Raw genomic sequence first — 21,936 nt, 5'->3', positions numbered from 1 at the left:
GCTCTTAGCTATGTGTGAGATTCGACAGCATGACCTAGGCTATACGTGCTGCTTGTATATACCCATCTATACACCTATCTATCTATATTATATATATCCCTTTGTCCTATTCCTATTCTACAATATTGTATGTACATATACTGTACAACAGATAACTTTTCACTTCCTACCTACCTATACCTACCTCCTCCTCGCAACCCAAAACTGCGCCTGATACGCATTCTTCGTCAAGCCCCTCTCATTAAACCCATAGGGAACTTCTCTGCCCCTAACCTTCCCCTTGCCCTCTTTACCATCCAGGGTAAGCGCCCCACACGCCGGATCCGTATCCAGAAACTCCAACCCCACCACCCTCTCGCAGACATCCACGATCTCATCGAGCGAGAGCTGCAGGAAGGGTGCGGACCCGTAGAGTAAGGGGCCGAGATTGATCCACGTCCCGCCAGGTCTGAGCAGGCGGTGGATGGTCTCGAGGTAGCTGAGCAGGTTGCGCGCGGTGTCGATGAAGAAGAGGGTGATTATGGCGTCGTATTTTCCGACGTCGTCTGGGGAGGAGAAGATGGTGGTAAAGTCGCCCTCGACGAGGAGGACGGAGGATGGGGATGATGAGGAGGAAGTGTTCACGGGGACGGGGACGCTGTCGGGAAAGGTGATGGGGCGTTTGAGGTCCGCTGTGCTGGCGTGGTGGGACCACCAGTCGATGAAGGGGTGGAAGGTTGCGGTTGCTGAGTTTGCTGAGTTAGGGTTAGGGGTATTGTGGCGGAGGAGGAGGGATTCGAGGTAGCGGTAGGCGAGGTTCATGTAAGAGGACCATTCGTTGGTTGTCACTTCGAAGCCTGGAGAGAGTCTATAATTAGTCCTGGGCTGTGACTTGGAGTGCTGTATGGATTGGAGATATTTCGTCGGATGAAGCTAGATTGAAGTACAGCATCTAGCTGTATGATTTTTTTTTTCTCGAATGGGTTAAGGAATAAATGTCATTGTTCAAAAGATTATGACTTACCTCCCAGCCCAGCAATCTCATGCGCAATTCTTCCCAGTCCAGCACCGGGCAGCAACACCCTCACGGGACCATCGCGCTCTCCACGATCAGGAAACATCCTCTCAAGCGCATCCAAAATACAAGGGAAAGCCGCATTACGCTCATGCTTCCCCTCCTCAGCCCAATCTCTGACAAAGTGCTTCATGGCTTGGTTTACGCTCGTCTTGTCAGCCTGCTTGCTGCTGGCTTCCGCCTCCTTGATGAAATTCTCCAACTCGCTCATCTCGATGTTGTAGAATTCCAGCGCATGGTGGACGATCGCGTGGGCGAGGACCTCGTTTTTCTCGAAGAGGTGCTCGACAGAGTTGAGTTTGTTGGTGTATTTCACGCTGGATTCGATGAGCTGGGATTCACGTTAGCTTGCGTAGCCTACAAGTCATTCGTGTTCTCCCTACACGGCACTTGTTACGCCGTGATGTAGTAAAATGTACAATCCAGAAGATAATGACTTACTGATCGCTGCCGCTTAGGCATCCGCTTGTACAGCCCTCTCCACCGCTCGACCTCGGCCAGGTTTCTCTCTTTGTAGCGGTAGAAGCCATGGAGGGCGGTCAGCAGCCGATATCGCGGGTGACTGGAATCCCATTTCCCTTTATTTCTCTGCAGTCTCTTCAATAATCGATCCTTCTCTTCCTGATGCCGTGCGCTGTTTGGCTCACTGGCCGGCTCCAGGACAGTCAGAGTAGAGATGTGGGTAACGACCACCTGCTTGATACTCGGCTTTGTAGACGTCAGCCTCAAAACAGAAGCAATTGCACGAAGGGAGGTACGAACATGGTCTCCAGAGCTCGCCTGAAGGACGTTCTGCGTCTGACTCTCAGTAATTGCAGCATTTTCAGCATCAATTGATTGCCCAGCAGATTGCGCACCTGCGACCAAGGAGACGGCGATGATCCAGATACACAGCCAGAATGGGAAAGGCGAGCTTGGCATGCTGAAACAAGGAAAAAATGAAAAATGCTTAATACCAGCACCACGTGACAGAAAATAGGAACCGGTGGAGAAGGGAACAAAAGCCGGTTGTAGCAGACTGATCACATCGACACGAGGAACAGGAAGGTTCACGAGTCCATCATGACTTGGACAGGGTCATGGCGGCAGCACGAAGGTACTCTCTCCTTCCATCTGGTTTCCTGCAGCTCAATAGATACGGCCCATAGACACAGCAAGTGAACGTGGATTGGCGCTTTGTAGCACAGCCTTAGTATATAGAGAAGCCGTGCGCGGAGGCTTGGCAACTCCACGGCGCGGCGGAGGCCAGTCTTGGCGGAGCGCGAGAAAAGACCGCGGGGACCCTGGGGACGATGGCATGGAAGATGTCCCGGAAGAGCCTCTTCAGAGATAAGTCCCAGGTTGTTCATGAGAAGCCCAGGTTCCTCCTACTGGCCTCTGTAGAAACATCCTCTGTTCTTTGCAATCTCCTGTCCAATTCACCAAAACGACACCGCGTCTGCATGGATCGTGAGCGTCCTGGACTGAGTCCTTTTAATCTGATTTGAGCACCTTGATGGCCGCCAAGAGCCTACGCTTCGATTTCCATCCCGCTTCCACCCCCGCGCTTGGCGCCTATGGCTTCTAGTGATGACGGAGGACGGATGGCAGGCCATTCTGGCCAGGTACTTGGGCGTTGGCTGTCACCCTGTTTACCACGCCACCCCGCTTCGCGCGGGCCACGAGTTTCGAGGGGTTAGAAAGATTTGCAGTGCCACGCCCTGTGGAGAATTTGTAGAATTAAAACTGCCGCAATCAAGGCCAGTGGCCAGGGACCTGGGCAGCTGTATTCTTCAGCGGGTATAAAAGCGCGTATTCCAAGCCCGTTGCAGCTCTGCCAGGATCGTTCCACTCAATCGCCTCTTCTATCATTCTTTCCAACTGACGTCCAGTTGCGTGAGACCTCCATCATGAGAACTGCCCTCTTTGCTCTCCTGGCTTTGGCCTCGTGCCCTGCCGTTCTGGCTCAGGAAAACCCGGGTCCATCGCCCACTGAGTCTGTCGGTTGCGAGCCCCATGGCGATCACTGGTATGGCTTTTCAATGTTTCACAGTTTGTATTCCAGGAACTCCTTTCACTGATCGATTATAGGCACTGCGACGGCCCTGCCCCTACCCCTACGCCTGATGTTACTGCTGCCGTCACTCCTCTCATGCCCAGCCCAACCGAGTCGGTTGGCTGCGAACCTCACGGTGACCACTGGCACTGCGACGGTCCCGCGCCTACCGCGACTGACGACGAGCACGACCATACTGCCACCCCCGCTATCCCCAGCCCTACCGAGTCTGTTGGCTGCGAGCCTCATGGTGACCACTGGCACTGTGACGGTCCTGCTCCCACCTGGCACTCACGAGGACGACGAGCACGAGACTCCCGCTGTGCCCAGCCCTACCGAGTCCGCCGGCTGCGAGCCCCATGGCGACCACTGGCACTGCGACGGCCCCAAGGAGACGGGCTCTCCGGCTCCTGCTGATGATGCCGAAGGCGACGCCCCTACTCTGCGCTCTGGAATCGCCATGGCTGTCAGCTTTGCAGCACTGGCTGCCGCTGTCTGCTATGTTTAGGTTAGAACGACACGTTTGACCAGCAATCCGGGTCGATGCACAAACGAAAAGTCTTTGGTGAAGGTATCAAATGGTTTCCACTTCGCCTTGGCATCCGACACGGCTTTTCGCAGATGCATCATGTATAATTAGCAAGACAAGACAATTTGTATTTGCAGACAACGGTCACAGGGTATAATCAACAGTAGACTGTAGGTCTCGAGGAACATGATCTATTTCTCATATTGCAGCTGGTAATAGATAATCCGTAGTATAAAAGGCACTCAATTCAGTCAGAGTCTTTCACGCCGTAAACCGATCTCAGATACCTTAGGTAGGTAGTCGCGATTGTACCGTACCACAGGCATAAATAGAATAGAACGTGCTTGGAGATCAACCAACAGAGGAAATATCACTCTGTTGATAGGAAGAAGAGAAAATAAAAGAAGAGTCAGTGCATACTAGTTGGTCAGTACTGTATAAAGAAACATGAACTCGAAGACCACCCCAGCTGCATTATCGTCACCTCATTCTTGAGCGCGCAGAGCGCAATTGCAGCGAAAACAGCTGACAGCGGTAGTAGATAGCAAAAACAATATAAGAAAAGGAAGAAAAATTCGAATTTCAGAGAAGGAAAGAAGTCAGCATTGTCAGACATGGGACATCTATGTCTCGGGCTCTTGGTTGTCAGATAGTGTCGGGGAGACCTCCACACCGATAGGAACGTGGGATGCTGAGCCCGACCGGGCCGACATCAAACCCGACCTCGGAAGAAAGTACCGAACTCGGGTATTGTCGACGAGATCCGTTGTTGCAGCAGTATCCACTGTTCATGTTGTTGTAATTAATAACTGTTTGCTGATAGGAAACATGGAAGACTACTCAAACCGGCATAATTATATGGAACCCTGGTTGATGGTCAATGCTGCCGCAAGAACCATGAGATGATAAGACACGTGATTATATGTAGATAATAAACATTACAGTGAGCTTTTCAGTCACTGTGCTGGTGTGTCTATCCTGCGTACAGTGGTTAAAATCAATGAATATATGAGCCCCATTTGCCTTCCGGAAGACATTTTTTTTTGATTGGAAGGAAAGTGGACGATTACCTAGTGCTCAACCCACCTTTTTCGGACATTCGCATTACGGTGGGCAAGTTCGTAACATAATTCGGAGATAACAGTCTAGCTTCTAAGTATCTCCGTACTGCTAAACGCCTTTGCTGCGCAGACGAAGCTAAATTTCTTGTCAGTCCTACAGATCCACACCTGGGGTTCTATGGAGTACTCCGTACTCTGTAGGCTCCATCTTGCCGTTTTTAAGCCACATGATCTGGGCATCTAAAACCCAGGGATTCTTAAATCCAGATAGTTATCTGATCTGATCTACCTGGTCGATAACATGATTCTAGCACAATCTTGTTCAGAAGTTTATACTGAAGAAACTCTCGCTTAAGGAAGGGGATGGAGAGGGGGGTGGGGGGTACTCCATCCGTGCGAAGGGAAGGGGTTATGGGAGACACATCTTTCAACATCCGATCTGCGAATCGCACCACCTGCAAGCGGCGGTCAGCAAAACGAAAAGATTGGAAGTTCCTTGGGTAGTGTCACGCGAAAACGCTCTCCGCTGACCCAAGCACCTGTTGCTTTGCCCCCCCCCCCCCCCCCCGGCCTAAATTACCGACCCGCTGCCGCCTGCTCGTATATCGCTCCTCTCTTTTTCCTGTCTATTCCCCTCTTTTCCGATAGAGAGAAGAGAAGGTGATGTTAGCCATGACACTACTAGATACTTGACTAGGATGTTTGCGCCCTGCTTTGATGGAGTAATAAAATAAGATTGAGGTCCTTTATCCATTCGTCAAAACGGGTCATTTATAAAGGCAATAGGCTTAGGTGCAGCAACAACATCCGCTGGTGGTCTAGTTGGTTTATGGCACCCGGCTGTAATGGATCTTGCTACCGGGTTGTCGTCGGTTCGACTCCGACCCAGCGGAGTTGTACTTTTTTCTCATTCCGAGAAAAGTCTTTTTGGGCTGGTTAAGTCCAGCCAATTTTGGGGAGTCCGATAGAATTTTTTCTACAAAAGGACTCTCAGCTGATAAGACTGTCAGCAACCGCTGGTGGTCTAGTTGGTTATGGCACCCGGCTGTAATGGAACCTGCTACCGGGTTGTCGTCGGTTCGATTCCGACCCAGCGGATAACTTTTTGTTCGGCTTCCCAGGAAGATTCAGAACATTGCTTAGCTTTTCTTTTTGTGTGTTGACCTTCTTATTTTTCATACAAATAGAAAGCCCCAAACCAACTCCAGAGCGACCGTACTCCCTTAAGGGCGATGGTCCCAGGACCCCTCGCTTAAAGGATCCGTACGACGGAATTGAGAAGGAGATACGTATTTCAACATCCGATCCGCGAATTACACAATCTGCAAGCAGCGGTCAGTCAGAGAGATTGGTTGGAAGTTAGATACCCTAACGCCGGGTCCACCAGGCACAACAACACTTGGACCCCGACCTACAAGGGCCTTAACTTTTTTTTCCCCCGTTCCTTTTTTTTATCTCGTTCTCCACAACTCCCTACTGACTTACAGATGAATCGATTCAACCAGATCCCATTCGCAATCCCCGGCGTTTGTCGGCGGTTTCCCACTCCCGAGATGTTCGAATAGGGCTGTGCGGTGTACGAAAAGTACTATACGGAGTGCTTCGTTCCTGACTGGACCCCGGTTCAGCTTCCCGGGGTGGGACTGGAACACGTTATAATATACCGGGAAAGTTTAACTAGGCAGTAGATGGGCGAATCTTCTCTCTGATTTACTCCGTACTGCTCATAGTCTCATGCGGAGTCGATCATCCAAGCCTCGGGGAGGAGTTGTTCCAGGTTGACTGAACAAACGCGCACGGAGGTGAACCTCGGGATTCTCCCCGGGCTCGACGCCATGTACGTCACGCTTTTACGCAGTGATATAGAACGGAGACAGAGTCTGAAGATCCCGTTCTAGGCATTCGCCGTGTCTGAGTAGGCCGAGACATGTAGACTTGATATGTACTCGTCGAGACCACGATCGCTCATGCACTTGACGTCTAGCTGACGTTAGCCGTGCGTCCACACGACCTGGAAAGCTTGCATCTGTTGCCCACTCATGAAATTCTCTAAGGTGATAAAAATAACAATCCTTCAAGAGAAGGGCAAGTTTTCTACCGTCCAGACTCCTACAGTTTGCCAGGCCAAGCTTCGATCGAACCCTTGGGACCAGAAGACTATTTGGACCCTCACCAACCGATGTCCGTCCTGAACACCGTTTCGGCACTCACTTTTGCATATCATTTCAAGTCCTGCAGCTAGCCCAATCTGGAGTCCCCGGTTTTTTTTTTTTTTGTCATGGCTCCGCAATATTACGGACATCTTTCAGGTAATGTTGTGATCGGGGATATCAATGGCGACATCCGATTAGGGTAGATTCTACGTAGGACCTATGTCACAGTCTACACACGCCCCAGGATCTTCCCCAAGGACAGGACCAAGGGCCGCTATCGGCTTATACATACGTACCTAGGTACGGAACGGAGTACTTCACGAAGCTAGTTTTGTTGCTGCTGTTCCCCAGTGTCCCAGACTCTCCCAGGTTGTGTCGTGTAGTATTCTTTTTCCGTACCTGTATAAAAACTCAGTCGACTCCATTACCTCTCGTTCCAGCTGGAGGTTTTTCTGGACGAGATTTTCCTTTTTTTGTCTTACTTCTGAGGCTTCCTTACTCGGTATTCAACTTCACACATCGTCCCTGATAGCTAGATACCCCAGGTTCTACTCGACCTGCGAAGCCATCAATCAGTCACCATGTCCATCCCCTCCTACCAACAGACAGACACGCCGCCCCAGCCTCACCACCACATCAACGGCAACAGCTCGTCTTCGACCGAGAAGAATGCAGGCGACATCTCCGGCGCCGAGACGCTCTCCCGCACGGGGACGTTCGGACAAGCACTACCGGTCGTGACGGTCCCGACGTCCGTCGCGTCGGGGTTGGGGACTCCTGTACGTCTTTACACATACTCTATCTGTCCATAAAGATAGAGAACCAAAAAAAAGCGCTAATGAAAATGAACAGACGGCCCTCGGCATCGGCGCCTTCGCAACAACCCTAACGACACTCTCCCTCTCCCTGATGGAATGGCGCGGTGTGGACGTGAAGAACGTCTTCATCGCCAACTTCTTCTTCCTCGCCGCGGTGGGGATGGTGATCACGGCGCAGTGGGAGCTCGTTCGGGGCAACTCGTTCGGGTACGTGGCGATGAGCGCGTTCGGTCTGTTCTACGGCGGGTACGGGGCGATCGTGACGCCGGCGTTCGGGGTCGAGGCGATGTTCGAGGGGAACATGGAGAAGTATTATAATGCGATGGGGTTTTTTATGGTGATATGGACGGTGCTGAATCTGTTCTTTACGATTGAGTCTTTGACGATGTAAGTTTCTTTTTTTTCCCCAATTCTATTCTATCCTGCATTCAATTTAAATTTCTAACAAACTTTGACCAGCAACATCGCCTACGCCGGCATCTTCATCTTCGTCGAACTCGGCTTCCTCTTCATCGCCGCGTCCAGCTTCGCCCTGGCCGACGGCCACGCGCGCAACGGGATCATCCTGCAAAAGGTCGGCGGCGCGTGCTGCTTCGTCTCGGGCATGTTCGGGTGGTACACCATGGGCCACCTGATGTGTCAGCGGGCGCTGTTCTTCTCGTTCCCGATGGGCGATACGAGTCGGTTTTTTGAGAGGAGGAGGAGGTGAGATGACTGATATCTTTTTGTTTTCTTTCTAGTATACGGTTATCGAGGTTACATGATAGATCTACATAGAAAGTACCCTATAGATCTTGAGCGTTATTCTATGTCAGAAAGTTTTAATGGAACCTTATTCAGGTACATACATACATATATCTGCAGAGAAAAGGAAAACGAAGCTTGAGCTAGTCAATGGGGGTAGGTAGTAGCGACGCATTCTAGGGATAGGTACTATCTAAGTACCTCAAGTATGAGTAAAACCCGAAATACGGACAATCTGTGTGTATGACATGTTGAATCAATCCGCTCTCTGGCCCCACTGTCGCTGCTGATAACCAACTCCCAGACTTTGGTTGGCATGTTCCGAGTTGTGGGGGTAAGCATAGGAACAGAAGATACCCAGAACGCCGCCCGCCGGCAGTTAGTTGAGAAAATTGCTCATTTCAAAAGAAAGGAGGGGAATCGCTACCTTCTCTCAAGAATCCAGGTTGCTCGATCAGACCTTTCAAGCAAGTCCTCATACAACGGAAGGGTCTTTGGCTCGACAACGGGGTTGTGAGAAATCGCGCCCGCCACCGGCTCCGTCACGCAAAGATCGTACGTCAGGGTAATCCTATCCCCTTCAGTGATCGTCTCGATTTCACGCTCGCAGTCGTCGTACAAGGCTGCCCATTGGATGGTCGAGGCGCTCTCGACTCTCCAGTCGAAGTTGACTTCTAGGCCGTTGTGGCGGACAATCAGATCTCCCCCTTTGAATTGGGATGGCAGGCAGACAACGAGCGAGCCAATTTGGTTCGCGGAGCGTGGCGTGTCGACATGCGTACGGAAAAGACCAGAGGGTCCCGAGCAAACCTGCAGACCGTCAACACATGACCTCATACAATGCATGTAATGGGGGAACTGTTACGACAGTACATACATTGAGCTTGTATAACTCTGCAGTTATTTTCCTAAACTGAAGGATGTTTTCTAGCTCGCTGCTGACGCTGGAAGCAGAATCTGCTCAATCACCAGAAGGTAGATCACGTCCTTCATTCATGAAATGTTCGCTTTTTTTTTTCTAGGTTATGTAGCCTGCCGAAACATAAAACATGTAGTAGACACGCGAAACCAGTCAAAGACTCCTAGGAAAAAGTCGCAAGACATCAACAAAAGAGGGTTTATTTAGCTATAGATATTTCAAGTTGTCCTTTCTATTACTTCCTTGCTCCCTCCCGTGCGTTGAGTTCGTTTCCTTATTTCATCTCTTCATCCCTCTCAACATGAATGATTCCCCTTGAAAGAAATAGACCATCTCATCTTCGTCGATCAATACCATAAGGTTCCTAAACACCTACCTGCCCAAGTCGCTCGACCGCGAAGAGAGAGAGAGAGAGAGAGAGAGAGAGAGCACCTGAAGGGCGTACTGTACGTGCCTACCTAGTAATGGTGTTGCCAATCTGGTCAGCCAATATCATGGACAACATCCACGTGATAAACAACGTGACAAAAAAGATATATATTCCGATCAGAACATTGTCAGATTCTGCTTATCAACGATTCGCGCCCATGGTTGTGTACTACCCGGAGAGAAGTAGAGACCTCGTAGCCGCTCAAACCTGTTTTTTCATCCTGGTGTTCTTTTTCTCTGTGTAGCTCCACGAAGTGAATGGAGCGGAGGTGGTGGGAGGCGGGGATGTGAGATGGGAGATGGGAGATGGATGGCACTAACCTCTCGCTGTCTACAAGGCTTGTTTGAGATGTATTCGTTCGTTAGTAGTGAGACGATGGAGATTTGCAATCGAATGAGCAGAAGAGAGAAGAAGAAGAAGAAGAAGAAGAAGATGGAAGTAAGTAGTGTAGGGTGATGGATGGGAGGTCGATGATGAAGAAAGGGGACGAAGGCGTTGGATTAATGGTAGTCCTCTATAGGTTGCACAACATAAACGACGGAGTTTTGTGTAACAGTCCTTGAAGGTAGAAGAACACTGTGCATGGCAGCCCTGGAGTACGTACCTCATTGTTTGCCCTCATATATAGAGGATTTCGAAAGTTCTTCGAGTTCTCTTCGAGCTTTTTATCTCATACAGCGAGAAATACCTAAGTATGATAATTTTACATTTTACATATCCAGGTCATCATGATGGTGTACAGTACCAGGTTTGACACCACGGCTCAAACTACCCCGCACCGCACCCTGGCTGTTTCCAAATAGCTAGCTCTAGGTTACGGAACCTACCTTAGGTATATTCACTTTTAGAGGCCGGAAGTGTCAGCTATTATTAGTCCTAGTAAATTTTTTACGCCTGGACGATTAAGTATGACTTCTGAGATTAGGTCCATATATGACATCAAGCCTGCAATCCTATTCATGATCATCTTTGTCTGCTCCCTTGTCCGTGATGGGGAGGGGTTTGGGGGGTCGTAGTAAGGAGGAGCAGTTGAGGTCCGCATGTGAGAATGATGCAGGAAGCTGGATTGGTACTGTTCTCACGCCTATCAAAGAAAACAACTTCTTCTGTAAAAGGACTTAATATTATCAGCCGGCTGACTGGCTGGAAATGACGACCGAAAGGGAACTGATCAGCCAGGCTGTTGCCGTATCGGAGCACCAGCAGTATGGAATGATGCGGAGGTGCCGCGTGCTGATAGCCTGATAGGCGATGGGTCGCCGTAGCTCTCCAGACTAGGCGACTCCCGCAGGAGGCAACGAGCTTATCCTCGATGGAATATACATACATAGGACCGCATACTACTACGTCTGCGTCGTGCAAAGTTGCTGAGCTGCAGGGCTAGAACCGGTGTTCTCGATCCGGGACAAAGTGGCAAAGGGCAAGATAACCAGCTTAGTCATCACACCCGTTGCTCCTGCACCCAGATCAAGGCACCATCGCGGGCGGTGGTGGCGCGAGCAAAAAGCAGCAGGACCCGTCACCCGGTTCAGACGCACCCAGTCCCGATCCACCTGAGGTACCTTAGTAGGTGCCTGGTAGTTTTTGCCCTTTCGAGGAAGAGGGGTGGCTATCAACCATGTCTGCAATGCATCGTACCTTTGCCCCTCTTTTCGCAGGACGCAGGACACAGAGGATTAGACCCCTCGACGTATACATACGATGCTTCGTATTTTTGAATAGATCTTCTCGACAGAAAAACATTCGACAGACACGCCGTGCACATGTGTATGCAGCGCAGCAGGTGTACAACCGCAGCGACGACGCCACCACGCTGAGACGCCGAGCCTGGGACCGCAGGCGGTGGTAATAAGAGAAAAAGGCCAACCAGGCATCGGCGTGCCGAGGGATCAACTCTTTTGGAAGCGGTGGCTGCGCTAGCGGCTCCAACGGCGACCCACCGGACACGCGCTGGATGGTCGAAACCGCGAAAAATCTCGCAAGCAGAACGATCGCGGGGGCGCCACAGGAAGGGCCCCTCCGTCTCTTGCGAGGGGCACGGTGTCGATGACGGCATCGCTCTGACGATGGACGTGCTGTCCTTCAGAGCATGTTCCTGGAGGACGCTGAGATGTTACGGGTTTAATGAGGGAGAGTCTATACGGGCAGATTGGAGAGGCTGGGCGCGGTGGACCGCAGAGGGTCAGCAACCACGAGGGGCCATGGGCGAATGGCAGCTCTCCACCCGCGGCCTCTCTGCCAACCAGCGCCGCAGCGCTGCTTCGTCTGGTATCCATTGGCTTCCCAAGTTTCCCAAAACGGAGAAAAAGACCAGAAGGCCACGAAGGGGACCGTGGAAGTCGTGAAGTGCCGGGAGACACACCGGACCCATCTCCTCTCCCGGATTCCTCTTGGGATAATCGCCGTCACGCCATGCCGCGGGGCGTAGGGGACAAGTGCTTAAATACGGCGAGCACCCCGCCTGATATCACGGCTTCAGTAGACCAAGTTTGATCAAGAACATCGACAGCATCACCAACACCGCAACCATGTCCCAGCAGCCCTCGAACATCCCTACCCTCCAGAACCACCCTCCGCCAAACCCTCCTCCCCCAGCCTCCGACCCCGAGGTCTACAGAGCCCACCACGATGCCTTCGCCGCGGAGGGTCTCCCAACCACCCCCGCTGGCTGGATTGAGCGTGCCCGCAAGGTTGCCGACATCCTTGTCGTAGATGCTGCTGCCCGCAACAAGGAGCAGAAGACCCCCCGTGCTGAGGTCTCTCTGCTGAAGAGCTCCGGCCTGACCAAGATCCTGGGTGACAAGAAGTATGGCGGTGGTGGTGAGAGCTGGGCCCTCGCCATGAAGGTCATCCGTGAGGTCGCCATCGGTGATGGGTACGTAAATGCCTGTATATCCCGTCCGGACGAAATCAAGAGTTCCCAGACTCACAGGTGAATGTAGGTCCATTGGTATGATCCTGGGTTACCACCTCCTGTGGTCCACCATCGCCCGCGTCGTTGGTACCGAGGAGCAGAGGGAGCGTGTCGAGAAGCTCATCATCGAGAACAACTACTTCGTCGGTGGTGCTGTCAACCCTCGTGACAACGACTCCCGTGTCTCTCCCTCCGGCGATGGCCTCGTCTTCAACGGCTTCAAGAACTTCACCACCGGTGCCGCCCTCTCCGACCTCGTCGTCCTGGAGGGTGTGCTCGAGGGCACCGAGCACCACATCTTCGCCGTCGTCAAGACCGACCAGCCCGGTTTCATCTTCTCCTACAACTGGAACAACATGGGTATGCGCCTGACCGAGTCCGGCTCTGCCCGCATCAACAACATCCCCATCAAGTGGGAGGACGCCCTGGGCTGGGACCTCGAGAAGAAGGTCCCCATCAAGGAGATCCACGACGCCCCCTTCGCCGGCATCATGGTTCCGGAGATCCAGCTCATCTTCGTCAACTTCTACCTGGGTATCGCCTACGGCGCCCTCAAGACCGCCAAGGGCTACACCCTCACCCAGACCCGCGCCTGGCCCTTCACCTTCAACCCGCAGAAGAAGGCCGTCGACGAGCACTACATCGTGTCCAAGTACGGCCGCTACTACGCCAACCTCCGCGCCGTCGAGGCCCTGGCCAACGAGGCCGGCGAGGAGCTGTCCACCCTCATCCAGAACCACGGCGAGAAGCGCGACATGACCGCCCGCCAGCGCGGTGAGCTCTGCGAGACCATCGCCGCCGTCAAGATCACCTCCACCCACACCGCCCTCGAGGTCACCGCCGGTGTCTTCGAGGTCACCGGTGCCCGCTCCACCTCCGAGAAGTACGGCTTCGACCGCTTCTGGAAGGACATCCGCACCCACACCCTCCACGACCCTGTCGCCTACAAGGAGTCTGAGCTTGGTCGTTACTACCTGATCGACGAGCTCCCTACCCCGTCCTGGTACACTTAAATTAATTCTTTCCAAGTTATGTATTCCTTGGAAAAGACCCCTTTTTATTGTAAATAGTTAAAAAAAAAAAAGAAAAAGGTGGGATCATATAAAGATCCCCTGAAACGAGTCAATGAAAATGAAAAAACGAATAATGTTAAGAAAATTTTTTAAATTTTTTTTTTACATCCCTCCTGAAATCTTTTCCATTGTCGTAGATTTGAAGCTAGGTACACAGTAGTGAATTCAGCCCTTCGTGATATGATGTGGTTGTTGTTACAACGCGTGCAGAAGTGAGAGGCTATGAGAGGGGGAAGCTCTCGGAGAAACTACAGGCCGACAAACAAATCAGGAACAATCAGACCTCCTCCTTCGATTCAGGCCATACGAATTGATGAGGGGTCTTCGATTCAGTCTCCTAATCAGAAGGGCTATTTCGATTAACAATGTATATAAAGACGCTCCTTAACCATGGGGATCAGGACCCCGTGGTCAACTCAAATAGCAATCTTGATAGCAACATTGCTAGTAATGGCCTATCCATCTATCTCTTTCTCTTGCTTTCTGTCCTCAAGATAAACCCAACGAGCCTCCGCCTAAGAAGTCTTAGGTCCGCCGTTACAGTTGTCAACACTCTTTTTGAATTAAGGCCTTGATTTGATTTCATACTTAACCTTTCTAAGTTGTCTTTTAATCTCTTACCCTCTATTGCCTTTTTTTTTCGCTTTGATCTCATTTATATCAATATAAGAATCTAGTAATCAGATGAATTGGTCATTATCGGTGGGTACCTAAGGTGCGAGAGATGAAGTTATATATAGCCAGCCGGATGAGGTTGGGCGCGCCAGCCAGCCCTAACTCTGGGCCCTAACTACCTAGATCCCGCAGGGGTAAAGGGATCCTTCTAGAAGCAGGACGATCATAGGTATCTGATGCCTGCTAGTGATGAGCAATCTATCGGACAAATGAATGAATGGAGCCATAGGTTAGGTACTCTGGCCGTGTAGTAAATGATGTAAAGTAACATACAGGAATTATCACGTCACGGTTTAGTGATACATTGATCGCTAGTGCTCACAGCCCCAACCTCAAGGCAAGATTTCAAGTTTTGCTTTACATGTACTGTACAGTGCGATGCGATTTCGAAGAAAAGTAATTGGGTACCTAACAAACAAGGATTCTCAGACCAGAATCGGACAACATGATTAATATCGGAGCGAACACAGACCAGTACTCCGTATTTGTGGAAGATAGGAATTGAGTGATGACGGTCGCTTCGACCGATAGCCAGCTGTGCTTAAATTTTACGAAGCACGGCGATAAATAATCATGACTCGAATGGTGCGGAGACAAGGGTCGAAGAATCTCCAAAAATGAAAGGCTGTTTGGTTTCCTGCTTTACTAGTGATAGGATGGTGGGTAGACTGCTAGAAGACAAAGGAATGGCGTCAAAAATGGATTGTAATGATGTTCTTCAGAAGCAAGAAACAGAAAACCACTATTCCCTCCTGTTCTACTACAGCCATTCCCGAGCAGTTCAGTTTACACTTGGTGAAAGTTTGCATGTTATCAACTATACTAGCAAAGAGCAGCATCAAAGGGCGCGAGACTTAGCTTGTGGGAGGGCATAAATAGGTCTCCATGCATGCAGGGATACAAAACTGTCTTCCCATATTCATATACGACGTCGAGAACAGACATGTTATACCTCCTGGCTCATGGTGTATAATCAACCTTCATGGGCATGGCGCGGCGCCCGTGGAAGTAGCAACCATAGAATCGTAATGACTGCAAGCAGTGCCAGGACGAAGGGCTGCAAGCTCTGTACACCGTGCGGCTGCGCTATAGCACCAGCGACAAAAGGCAGTCTATATTGACAGTAAATGGTCAGCCAGTTTTTAGACTCCGTAGACGGTCTGCTGTCTATCATGGGCCGTCTATCTCAACAAGAACGGATCAGGAAACTTACATAGCACCGCCGCCGCCCGCAAAGGCAGACGCGACACCAATCCCCGGGGTGTGCAAATGCTTCGGCAGCAGCTTGGCAGCCACGACTATTGCGCCAGGAAAAAGTGGACCGGTGAAGAAGCCGAGTAAGGAGACAGCTACCGCGGAGACGACGAATTTCGGGACGAGCCAGAAGACGAGCTCGAGAGCAATCGAGATCAGCAAGTATATCGTAATGGCAATTCGCTCTCCTATTCTCTCAGTTAGTTTGACAACCCGAACGGACCGTGGGTTGGCGAAAATGCTTTCCTAATAGCTCATTAACAAAGCCGAGCGCGAGTCGACCGAGTGTGATGCCCGCCCAAAAGCCCGTGGGGACGAGACCCGACTCAAAGGCGCCTCCGTGACGGACTTGCATCATGAACTCGACAATCCAGCCGCCCACAGACACTGTCCACTGTCGAGTCAGCTTTTCGATCCAGGCGTGGGAGCCTTCGCCAACTGACGCACCCTCAACGCCCATGTACGCGAAGAGAAATAGGGCCATAACCCAAGTCACTCGATTTTTGACGGCTTCGACGGTCCTTGTTCCCTTGCCAGAGCCGGCGGTCTTTGGATTGTTGATACGGAATCGCTGCGCATTTTCCCGCCAGAAAAGGGCAACACTACCCACCAGCTCCAGGGCGGAGCCGCCGGCCAAGGTGAAGTAGAACAACCACCAGTGCAGGCCACCGTTGATGATTCCAGTTGCAATGGTCGGGCTCACTGTCGCTCTGATCAACTCATTCATCAGCAATTCTGTCCGCGCAGTCGGGTCGTGGTCACGCACCCGAGTCCATAAAACGCATGGAGGAAGCCCATGAGCGTGTTTGCGTTGACCATGTCACCTATCCAGGCATTCCAGGCGGCGTCAATGAGCCCATTTCCGAGGCCCACAAACACGTAGGCGACCAGAATCACTGGAAATGGAGGCCGGACGGCCATCACCAGGAAGGGGATCAGGTGGCATAGAGGACCTATGATCGCGATCCCTCGCTGCCCAAAGGTCATATGCACCTTGTTCACGGCAGCCGTCGCCAGCGCGTAGCCCGCAAACGGGGTCATGAAGATCAACGAGACTACCGTGATGGATAAGTCGAAGTCTTCGCGTATCTGGAACAGATCAGTTGCGGGTGCGCCGCCATCACACGAGGAGATGGTGCAGGAGACGCGATGGGCATTCGTACATAGGGAATCAGAGCCTGCAACATATCAGCGGACCACACTGGCATAGGATCTGTTGCGGCCGTCACGACTCACACCGTAGACTCCATCACTGGCGCCCACAATGGCAAAGCTGACAAAGGTCACCAGAATCCGCCATTTGTTGATCGAGGGTTGATTCCACTTCTGCTTTGCTCGAGCGACGGGACCAAACGGTTGCTCAGGCGCACTGGGTAATGTGTGGAGTTCCTGCTCTTCTCTCGGGGGGAGCTCGACGGTCACTGTCGACATGTTGTACTGATAGCAACACAGAGAGGACCGTTCAGGAAGAGAGAATAGGAAGAAAGAAGAGGCTTGATGCAGGGACCAAGGGTATCATGACTTATCCCGCTTGTGCAGTTTTTGGGATACCCCTGCTACATAATGCAGAGGTGATGAGGAGGTCTGTATGCCCAGAAACCCAATGTAATGTTATGAACCAACTAACTGGAGCGCTGTCCAACACAGCCTTGTATGACGAGTGATACCCCGCAGGGCAGGAGATAAAGTGTCAGACTGTGCGAACCTAGTAATCCGAGGGTATGATGAGGAAAGCTCTGATTATTCGAATCTAGCTAACTAACTGACTATTTATCTCATGGAATGAGGGATTAAGACCTTCCAAATATGATATATCAAGCGATTCCGAAAGATATGATGTATCGATGTGATATACCGAATATTGTAAGGATCTTTGAGATAACTACCCGGATCGGCGTGTGCTGACTAGGCTGATAGGCTTCTTGGCATACCACTAGGTTATAGTGGTAATATTCGGCTGACATAAAGATATCACAAGTCACATGATATAATGACCAAGAATGGTATACAGGGACTAAAATGGTAGTTATACAGTATACCATCAGGTATACGATAGACCATATGGTATGCGGCATACCATTGGAGTATACAGATACCATAGTGGGGGTGAGTATACCATAGGAGGACTAGGCTATATAAGGATGCTCATTACCACTATATAGATAGCTTTAGTTCTCTGTGCTCAATAATATATTGTTACTTGGTTATATACTGGCAGGTCAACAGGCTAACCTACTATTGAGTATACATACTCAATAGGCGCTCTACTTCACCTTAGTCACGTTACCTCTACCAAGTGTTTGACCTACAAAGCCCAAGGCTCCCTACCTTAGACCAGACCACCGTTGCGACTTGGGACCGAAGGAGTGCGTAACAGTAACATAGCTCCGGCCCTCGAACTGCCCAGTACCCCAAATGCTAATGTGCATTCGTCAATTATCAGGCCCCGAATAAAAAGAAATCACAAAGGAATCCAATCCTGGTACGGAGGAGAAAGGTAACTGGCCTAATAAGAACACGGGGAAGCGGGGTTCTAGCACCTGGGTTTGACCCCAAACACATGTAGTCGTTTAACCACCAGTCAAGTATATGGCTATTCCTATGTTAACGTAGTTTGGACAAGTATGCGATCTCGTATTTGGCATGGTTACATGTCACTAACATCACAAAATCATTCAGAGTAATACCTTATTTCACTCTACCAATTTTAAATGGGGACTACATACATAGTTCTGTCACGAGAGCTATCTAAACTTCCATTATTGTTATTGAGGCTTACGGTACCTAGCTTCTTTTGTAGGCTAGGTATTTATTAGACATATAAAGGGTCTTGTCTGTATCATGTAGATGTGGTCCTCTTATGGTAGTCGGCGCTATTGTAGAAGTTGTGTATATAAATTGTGAGACTTAAGATGTTGGGGTCCTATGGGCTCGCTTGAGAGTTGATGCCGCTTTCTCTTGAATGTATTGCTGTATTGCTACCATCTTAGTTGCTGGTCTGGGATGATCCTGAGCGTGCTATGTGCAATAGTTCAACAGTAGTGTTCTTCTGACCAATCAGAAGTGCGCGTGGATGTCATAGATCCTACAGTATGGACTGAGAAACATATTCACATGTCGTTTAAGACGCGGTGGATTTTCCAATACTGGAAATAGATAGTATGGGCTATATAGAGGAGTAAGAATTCTTTCTTTGCTCGGCGTTGTGCAGTATGTTCCTGTCCTTGCCACACATTGCTGCCTCAGGTGTCCACCGCCTCGATGCGGAGCAGCGGCGCAACCGCTCCGGAGAACATGATGATACCAACGATAGCGTCGCCCATATCGGGCAACCAGAACAGCCACACTCCCCGTCCTCCTTTTCCCTCTGTTTTATTATTCCTTCCGCCCCTCGCGGATCGCAGCTCATGCTCTCATAGACCATGTCCCGGAGGACGCTGGGTGGAGGCCGCGTGCTGGGTAGTGGGAAGCATCTGTCTCCAGCGGCTGCCCCGTCCCCGTCTCCGCATCACTCGCAGCAGCCTACCACCAGCACCACCACCAGCCTCACCGCTACTAACCATGCTACCACGACGACCACGGCGGCTAGGAGGGCCCTGTCGCCCTCCACTAGCAGCGTCTCGCTGAGCTCCCAGGCCTCTGCGTCTCAGATCTCGTCGGCGGAGACGCAGGATCTCACGTCGCGGATCTCGCTCGAGAATGGGGAAACTTCCATATCGGCGGCCCCGGCGGCTTCCGGGGCTCACTTGGCCTGTCCGATATGTAGTGAGGAGATGGTGAGGAAGCAATCCTCTTTGCGGGAGATATATTTGGGGAACTCTTGCTAACAGGGTTTAAAGGTTACATTGCTACAGCTGAACAGGTAACGACCGGCTTTGAAACATCTTAACGTGCTCCTTATTAATACCTACGGCCTGCAGACACCTCGACGACGCGCACCAGAACCTCGAAGACGATCGACAGGATGAAGTCAAGGACTGGTTCAAAACCCAGATGGAGAAGGCCAAGCGCTTCCAACCGCTGGCCGTCCTGAACCAGAAGCTCAAGGGTCTGGACGTCTTCGAGTCCAACGAGGACTACCTACCCTCCTCCTCCTTCTCAGCAGCCCCTAACCGGCCGTCTGGAAACAACCACGCCGGTCCCTCTGAGCACTCGAGACCCCCCGATCCCGATGAAGTCGTGACGAAGGAACACTGGCAAGCCCGTGGCCCCTACGATGTCTGCCTGGAGCCGACATGCGGGAAGCGACTCAACGCGACCAACGGATGTGTCAACTGCAGGAAGTGCGGGAAGCTGTTCTGCGAGGAACATACCATGTACCAGATGAAGCTGTCGCGGTCGGCGCAGCATGAGCCGGTCAGGGGACTGTGGTGTCGGGTCTGTGAGACCTGCTATAAGTCGAGGGAGGGATATAATGACCATAACGGTATGTTTTCAGGAAGGGATTATCAGACAATGAGATGAGGACGGGAGGTTGACTTGAAGCTAGGCTCCGTAAGGGATCACACCGACGTCTTCAAGGCCGTGAGAAAGCAGACGGTAGATAAGGCGTTCCTGGAGGTTTCGCGCCTGGAGAAGCGGTTGACGCGGCTCACCCAGCTTCTGGCAAATCTGCCGGCGGATCAGATCCAATCTGGAGCGAACAGGCGGTGGATTTCGTGGCAGAACGATCAACGGAAGGCGCTGGAGCAGTCGGTTGTGAGCTGGCAAGATGATTCCAGCGTGTCCCGGTGTCCCTTTTGCCAGCAGGAGTTTACTAGTTACACTTTTCGGAGACACCATTGCAGGACTTGCGGGCGGGTCGTGTGTGGTGATCCGGAGACGGGGTGTTCCACCGAGGTTGGACTGAGCATCCTTTCCAGTATGCCCCCTACCGTTTTGCAAAGTAAGGTCGTTGGAGGCTGCTAACGGTGTTCTAGAAATAGAGGCGTCTTCAGAAAAATCGGCTTCCGGTAAAATCGATATAGATGTCCGACTATGCAAGGAGTGCAAAGCAACCCTTTTCAATCGACGGGACTTTGAAGCTGATGTCATGCGAAAACCGCCCGATGTGAGGGCATATAGCAACCTTGTTCAGTTTGAACGAGGTATAAGACTACTGCTACCAAAGTTCCAGAAACTATTGGCAGCCCTACAGTACGTTGGAACTACTCCGAGGCCCTGTACGATCATGATTCACTAAAAACATCGGCTTGTAGAGACCCAGACAAACCCCCTTCACCAACACAATTGTCAGAGGCATCCAAAGTCCGAAAACGCCTCATTGACTCCTTTTCCCAATACGATGTCGCCGCACGACGCATCCGCGACCTACCCACCCAGTCACCGACCCAGCAGAGGCTCCAAAAAGCCATCTACCAACAAGCCAGCAACTTCCTCCACCTGCACATGCTCCCTCTCAAAACGCTCCCCAAGGTCCTCAAACATGCTACTCCCCACGGACAGCAGCTACCCAACGGTGGCGGCAGCGGCAGCGGCAGCAGCAGCCCCAGTGCTACTCCAAATGGCCGTCCGCAAACCTCTTCTACTACTACGACCCTTGCGCCGATCCAACACCGCAGCACTGGTGGCAGCACCGTCAGCCTCACCAGCGACGACGCCAGTAGCGCCATCTCGGCGCTCGAGGCCGAAGAGAAGGCCCTCCGCGAGCGACTCATCGTGCTCGAGGAGCAGAAGTTCTTCGTGTCGGAGATGATCGCGGACGCGAACCGGCGCCGGCGGTTCGACGAGGTCAGCAGTCTCGCGTTGAACGTGGAGGATCTGAGTCGCGAGATAGATCGCCTGAATGGGATGTTGGGGCAGTTGGATTTTGAGGGGGTGTATACGGGGGGTAGGAGTTTGAGTTCTGGAACTTGAGAATCTGGAACTTGAAACTGAGACTCTTCTCGAGCTGGACTGGACTGGACTGGACTTGAGCTTTGTCCATGTCTACATTTCATCTGGTGAGTTAGCGGGAGTTACCTACCTACTTACCTACCTACCCAACTTGTTTGCTGCTTGCTTTCTTGGTACATTGGTTCTGCGTTCTGCGTTCTGCGTTCTGCGTTCTGCGTTCTGCACTGCACGGGGTACACGGGTTGTTGGTCTTTTTTTTGTCTGGGAACAGTGTAGTTTTACGTATTATTTTTAATTGTGACTAGCGGTCATCGAGCCGAGTTGGATGATGCCTTTCTGTTTTACTTGTCTGTGTTTTACCTCCCCATATACCACCATCACTCATATCGATTAGCTGGCATGGCGTTTGTGTTGTTTATCCTATTTCCATGGGGGTCAGGAG

The 21,936-nt window shown here is 51.3% G+C and overlaps 7 protein-coding genes and 2 non-coding genes across 9 annotated transcripts; 6 read left to right on the top strand and 3 right to left on the bottom strand.

The window, feature by feature from the left end:
- Positions 1-180: 180 nt before the first annotated feature.
- Positions 181-1,975, bottom strand: VTN00DRAFT_8215 (uncharacterized protein; the record flags this gene model as incomplete). Its single annotated transcript, XM_069435045.1, has 4 exons — positions 181-836; positions 1,004-1,385; positions 1,496-1,762; positions 1,817-1,975. 4 exons carry the CDS (start codon positions 1,973-1,975, stop codon positions 181-183), a joined length of 1,464 nt encoding a protein of 487 aa, XP_069286481.1.
- A 1,074-nt stretch (positions 1,976-3,049) lies between these two features.
- VTN00DRAFT_8214 (uncharacterized protein) lies at positions 3,050-3,597 on the top strand (the record flags this gene model as incomplete). Its single annotated transcript, XM_069435044.1, has 2 exons — positions 3,050-3,062; positions 3,125-3,597. The coding sequence occupies 2 exons, from the start codon at positions 3,050-3,052 to the stop codon at positions 3,595-3,597; spliced, it is 486 nt and encodes a 161-aa protein (XP_069286480.1).
- Positions 3,598-5,486: 1,889 nt separating this feature from the next.
- VTN00DRAFT_t146 lies at positions 5,487-5,572 on the top strand. Its single transcript has one exon. It is a non-coding gene; the product is annotated as a tRNA-Tyr (tRNA).
- A 120-nt stretch (positions 5,573-5,692) lies between these two features.
- Positions 5,693-5,777, top strand: VTN00DRAFT_t147. The gene has a single exon. It is a non-coding gene; the product is annotated as a tRNA-Tyr (tRNA).
- A 1,636-nt stretch (positions 5,778-7,413) lies between these two features.
- Positions 7,414-8,359, top strand: VTN00DRAFT_8213 (uncharacterized protein; the record flags this gene model as incomplete). Its single annotated transcript, XM_069435043.1, has 3 exons — positions 7,414-7,611; positions 7,685-8,037; positions 8,110-8,359. 3 exons carry the CDS (start codon positions 7,414-7,416, stop codon positions 8,357-8,359), a joined length of 801 nt encoding a protein of 266 aa, XP_069286479.1.
- Positions 8,360-8,817: 458 nt separating this feature from the next.
- On the bottom strand, positions 8,818-12,019 carry VTN00DRAFT_8212 (uncharacterized protein; the record flags this gene model as incomplete). The annotated part of the gene is made up of 2 exons (XM_069435042.1): positions 8,818-9,204; positions 11,684-12,019. 2 exons carry the CDS (start codon positions 12,017-12,019, stop codon positions 8,818-8,820), a joined length of 723 nt encoding a protein of 240 aa, XP_069286478.1.
- Positions 12,020-12,271: 252 nt separating this feature from the next.
- VTN00DRAFT_8211 (uncharacterized protein) lies at positions 12,272-13,670 on the top strand (the record flags this gene model as incomplete). Its single annotated transcript, XM_069435041.1, has 2 exons — positions 12,272-12,618; positions 12,686-13,670. The coding sequence occupies 2 exons, from the start codon at positions 12,272-12,274 to the stop codon at positions 13,668-13,670; spliced, it is 1,332 nt and encodes a 443-aa protein (XP_069286477.1).
- A 1,708-nt stretch (positions 13,671-15,378) lies between these two features.
- VTN00DRAFT_8210 (uncharacterized protein) lies at positions 15,379-17,090 on the bottom strand (the record flags this gene model as incomplete). The annotated part of the gene is made up of 7 exons (XM_069435040.1): positions 15,379-15,517; positions 15,619-15,847; positions 15,879-16,046; positions 16,107-16,369; positions 16,426-16,748; positions 16,823-16,837; positions 16,896-17,090. The coding sequence occupies 7 exons, from the start codon at positions 17,088-17,090 to the stop codon at positions 15,379-15,381; spliced, it is 1,332 nt and encodes a 443-aa protein (XP_069286476.1).
- Positions 17,091-19,081: 1,991 nt separating this feature from the next.
- Positions 19,082-21,515, top strand: VTN00DRAFT_8209 (uncharacterized protein; the record flags this gene model as incomplete). The annotated part of the gene is made up of 6 exons (XM_069435038.1): positions 19,082-19,435; positions 19,499-19,521; positions 19,580-20,085; positions 20,149-20,520; positions 20,579-20,795; positions 20,858-21,515. 6 exons carry the CDS (start codon positions 19,082-19,084, stop codon positions 21,513-21,515), a joined length of 2,130 nt encoding a protein of 709 aa, XP_069286475.1.
- Between the last annotated feature and the right edge of the window lie 421 nt (positions 21,516-21,936).

Source organism: Thermoascus crustaceus, assembly GCF_041956765.1.
Source record: "Thermoascus crustaceus strain CBS 181.67 unplaced genomic scaffold VTN00scaffold_5, whole genome shotgun sequence".
Lineage (NCBI taxonomy): Eukaryota > Fungi > Ascomycota > Eurotiomycetes > Eurotiales > Thermoascaceae > Thermoascus > Thermoascus crustaceus.
Note: the sequence above shows the minus strand (reverse complement) of the source record. Positions and strands in the feature narration are given on the sequence as shown.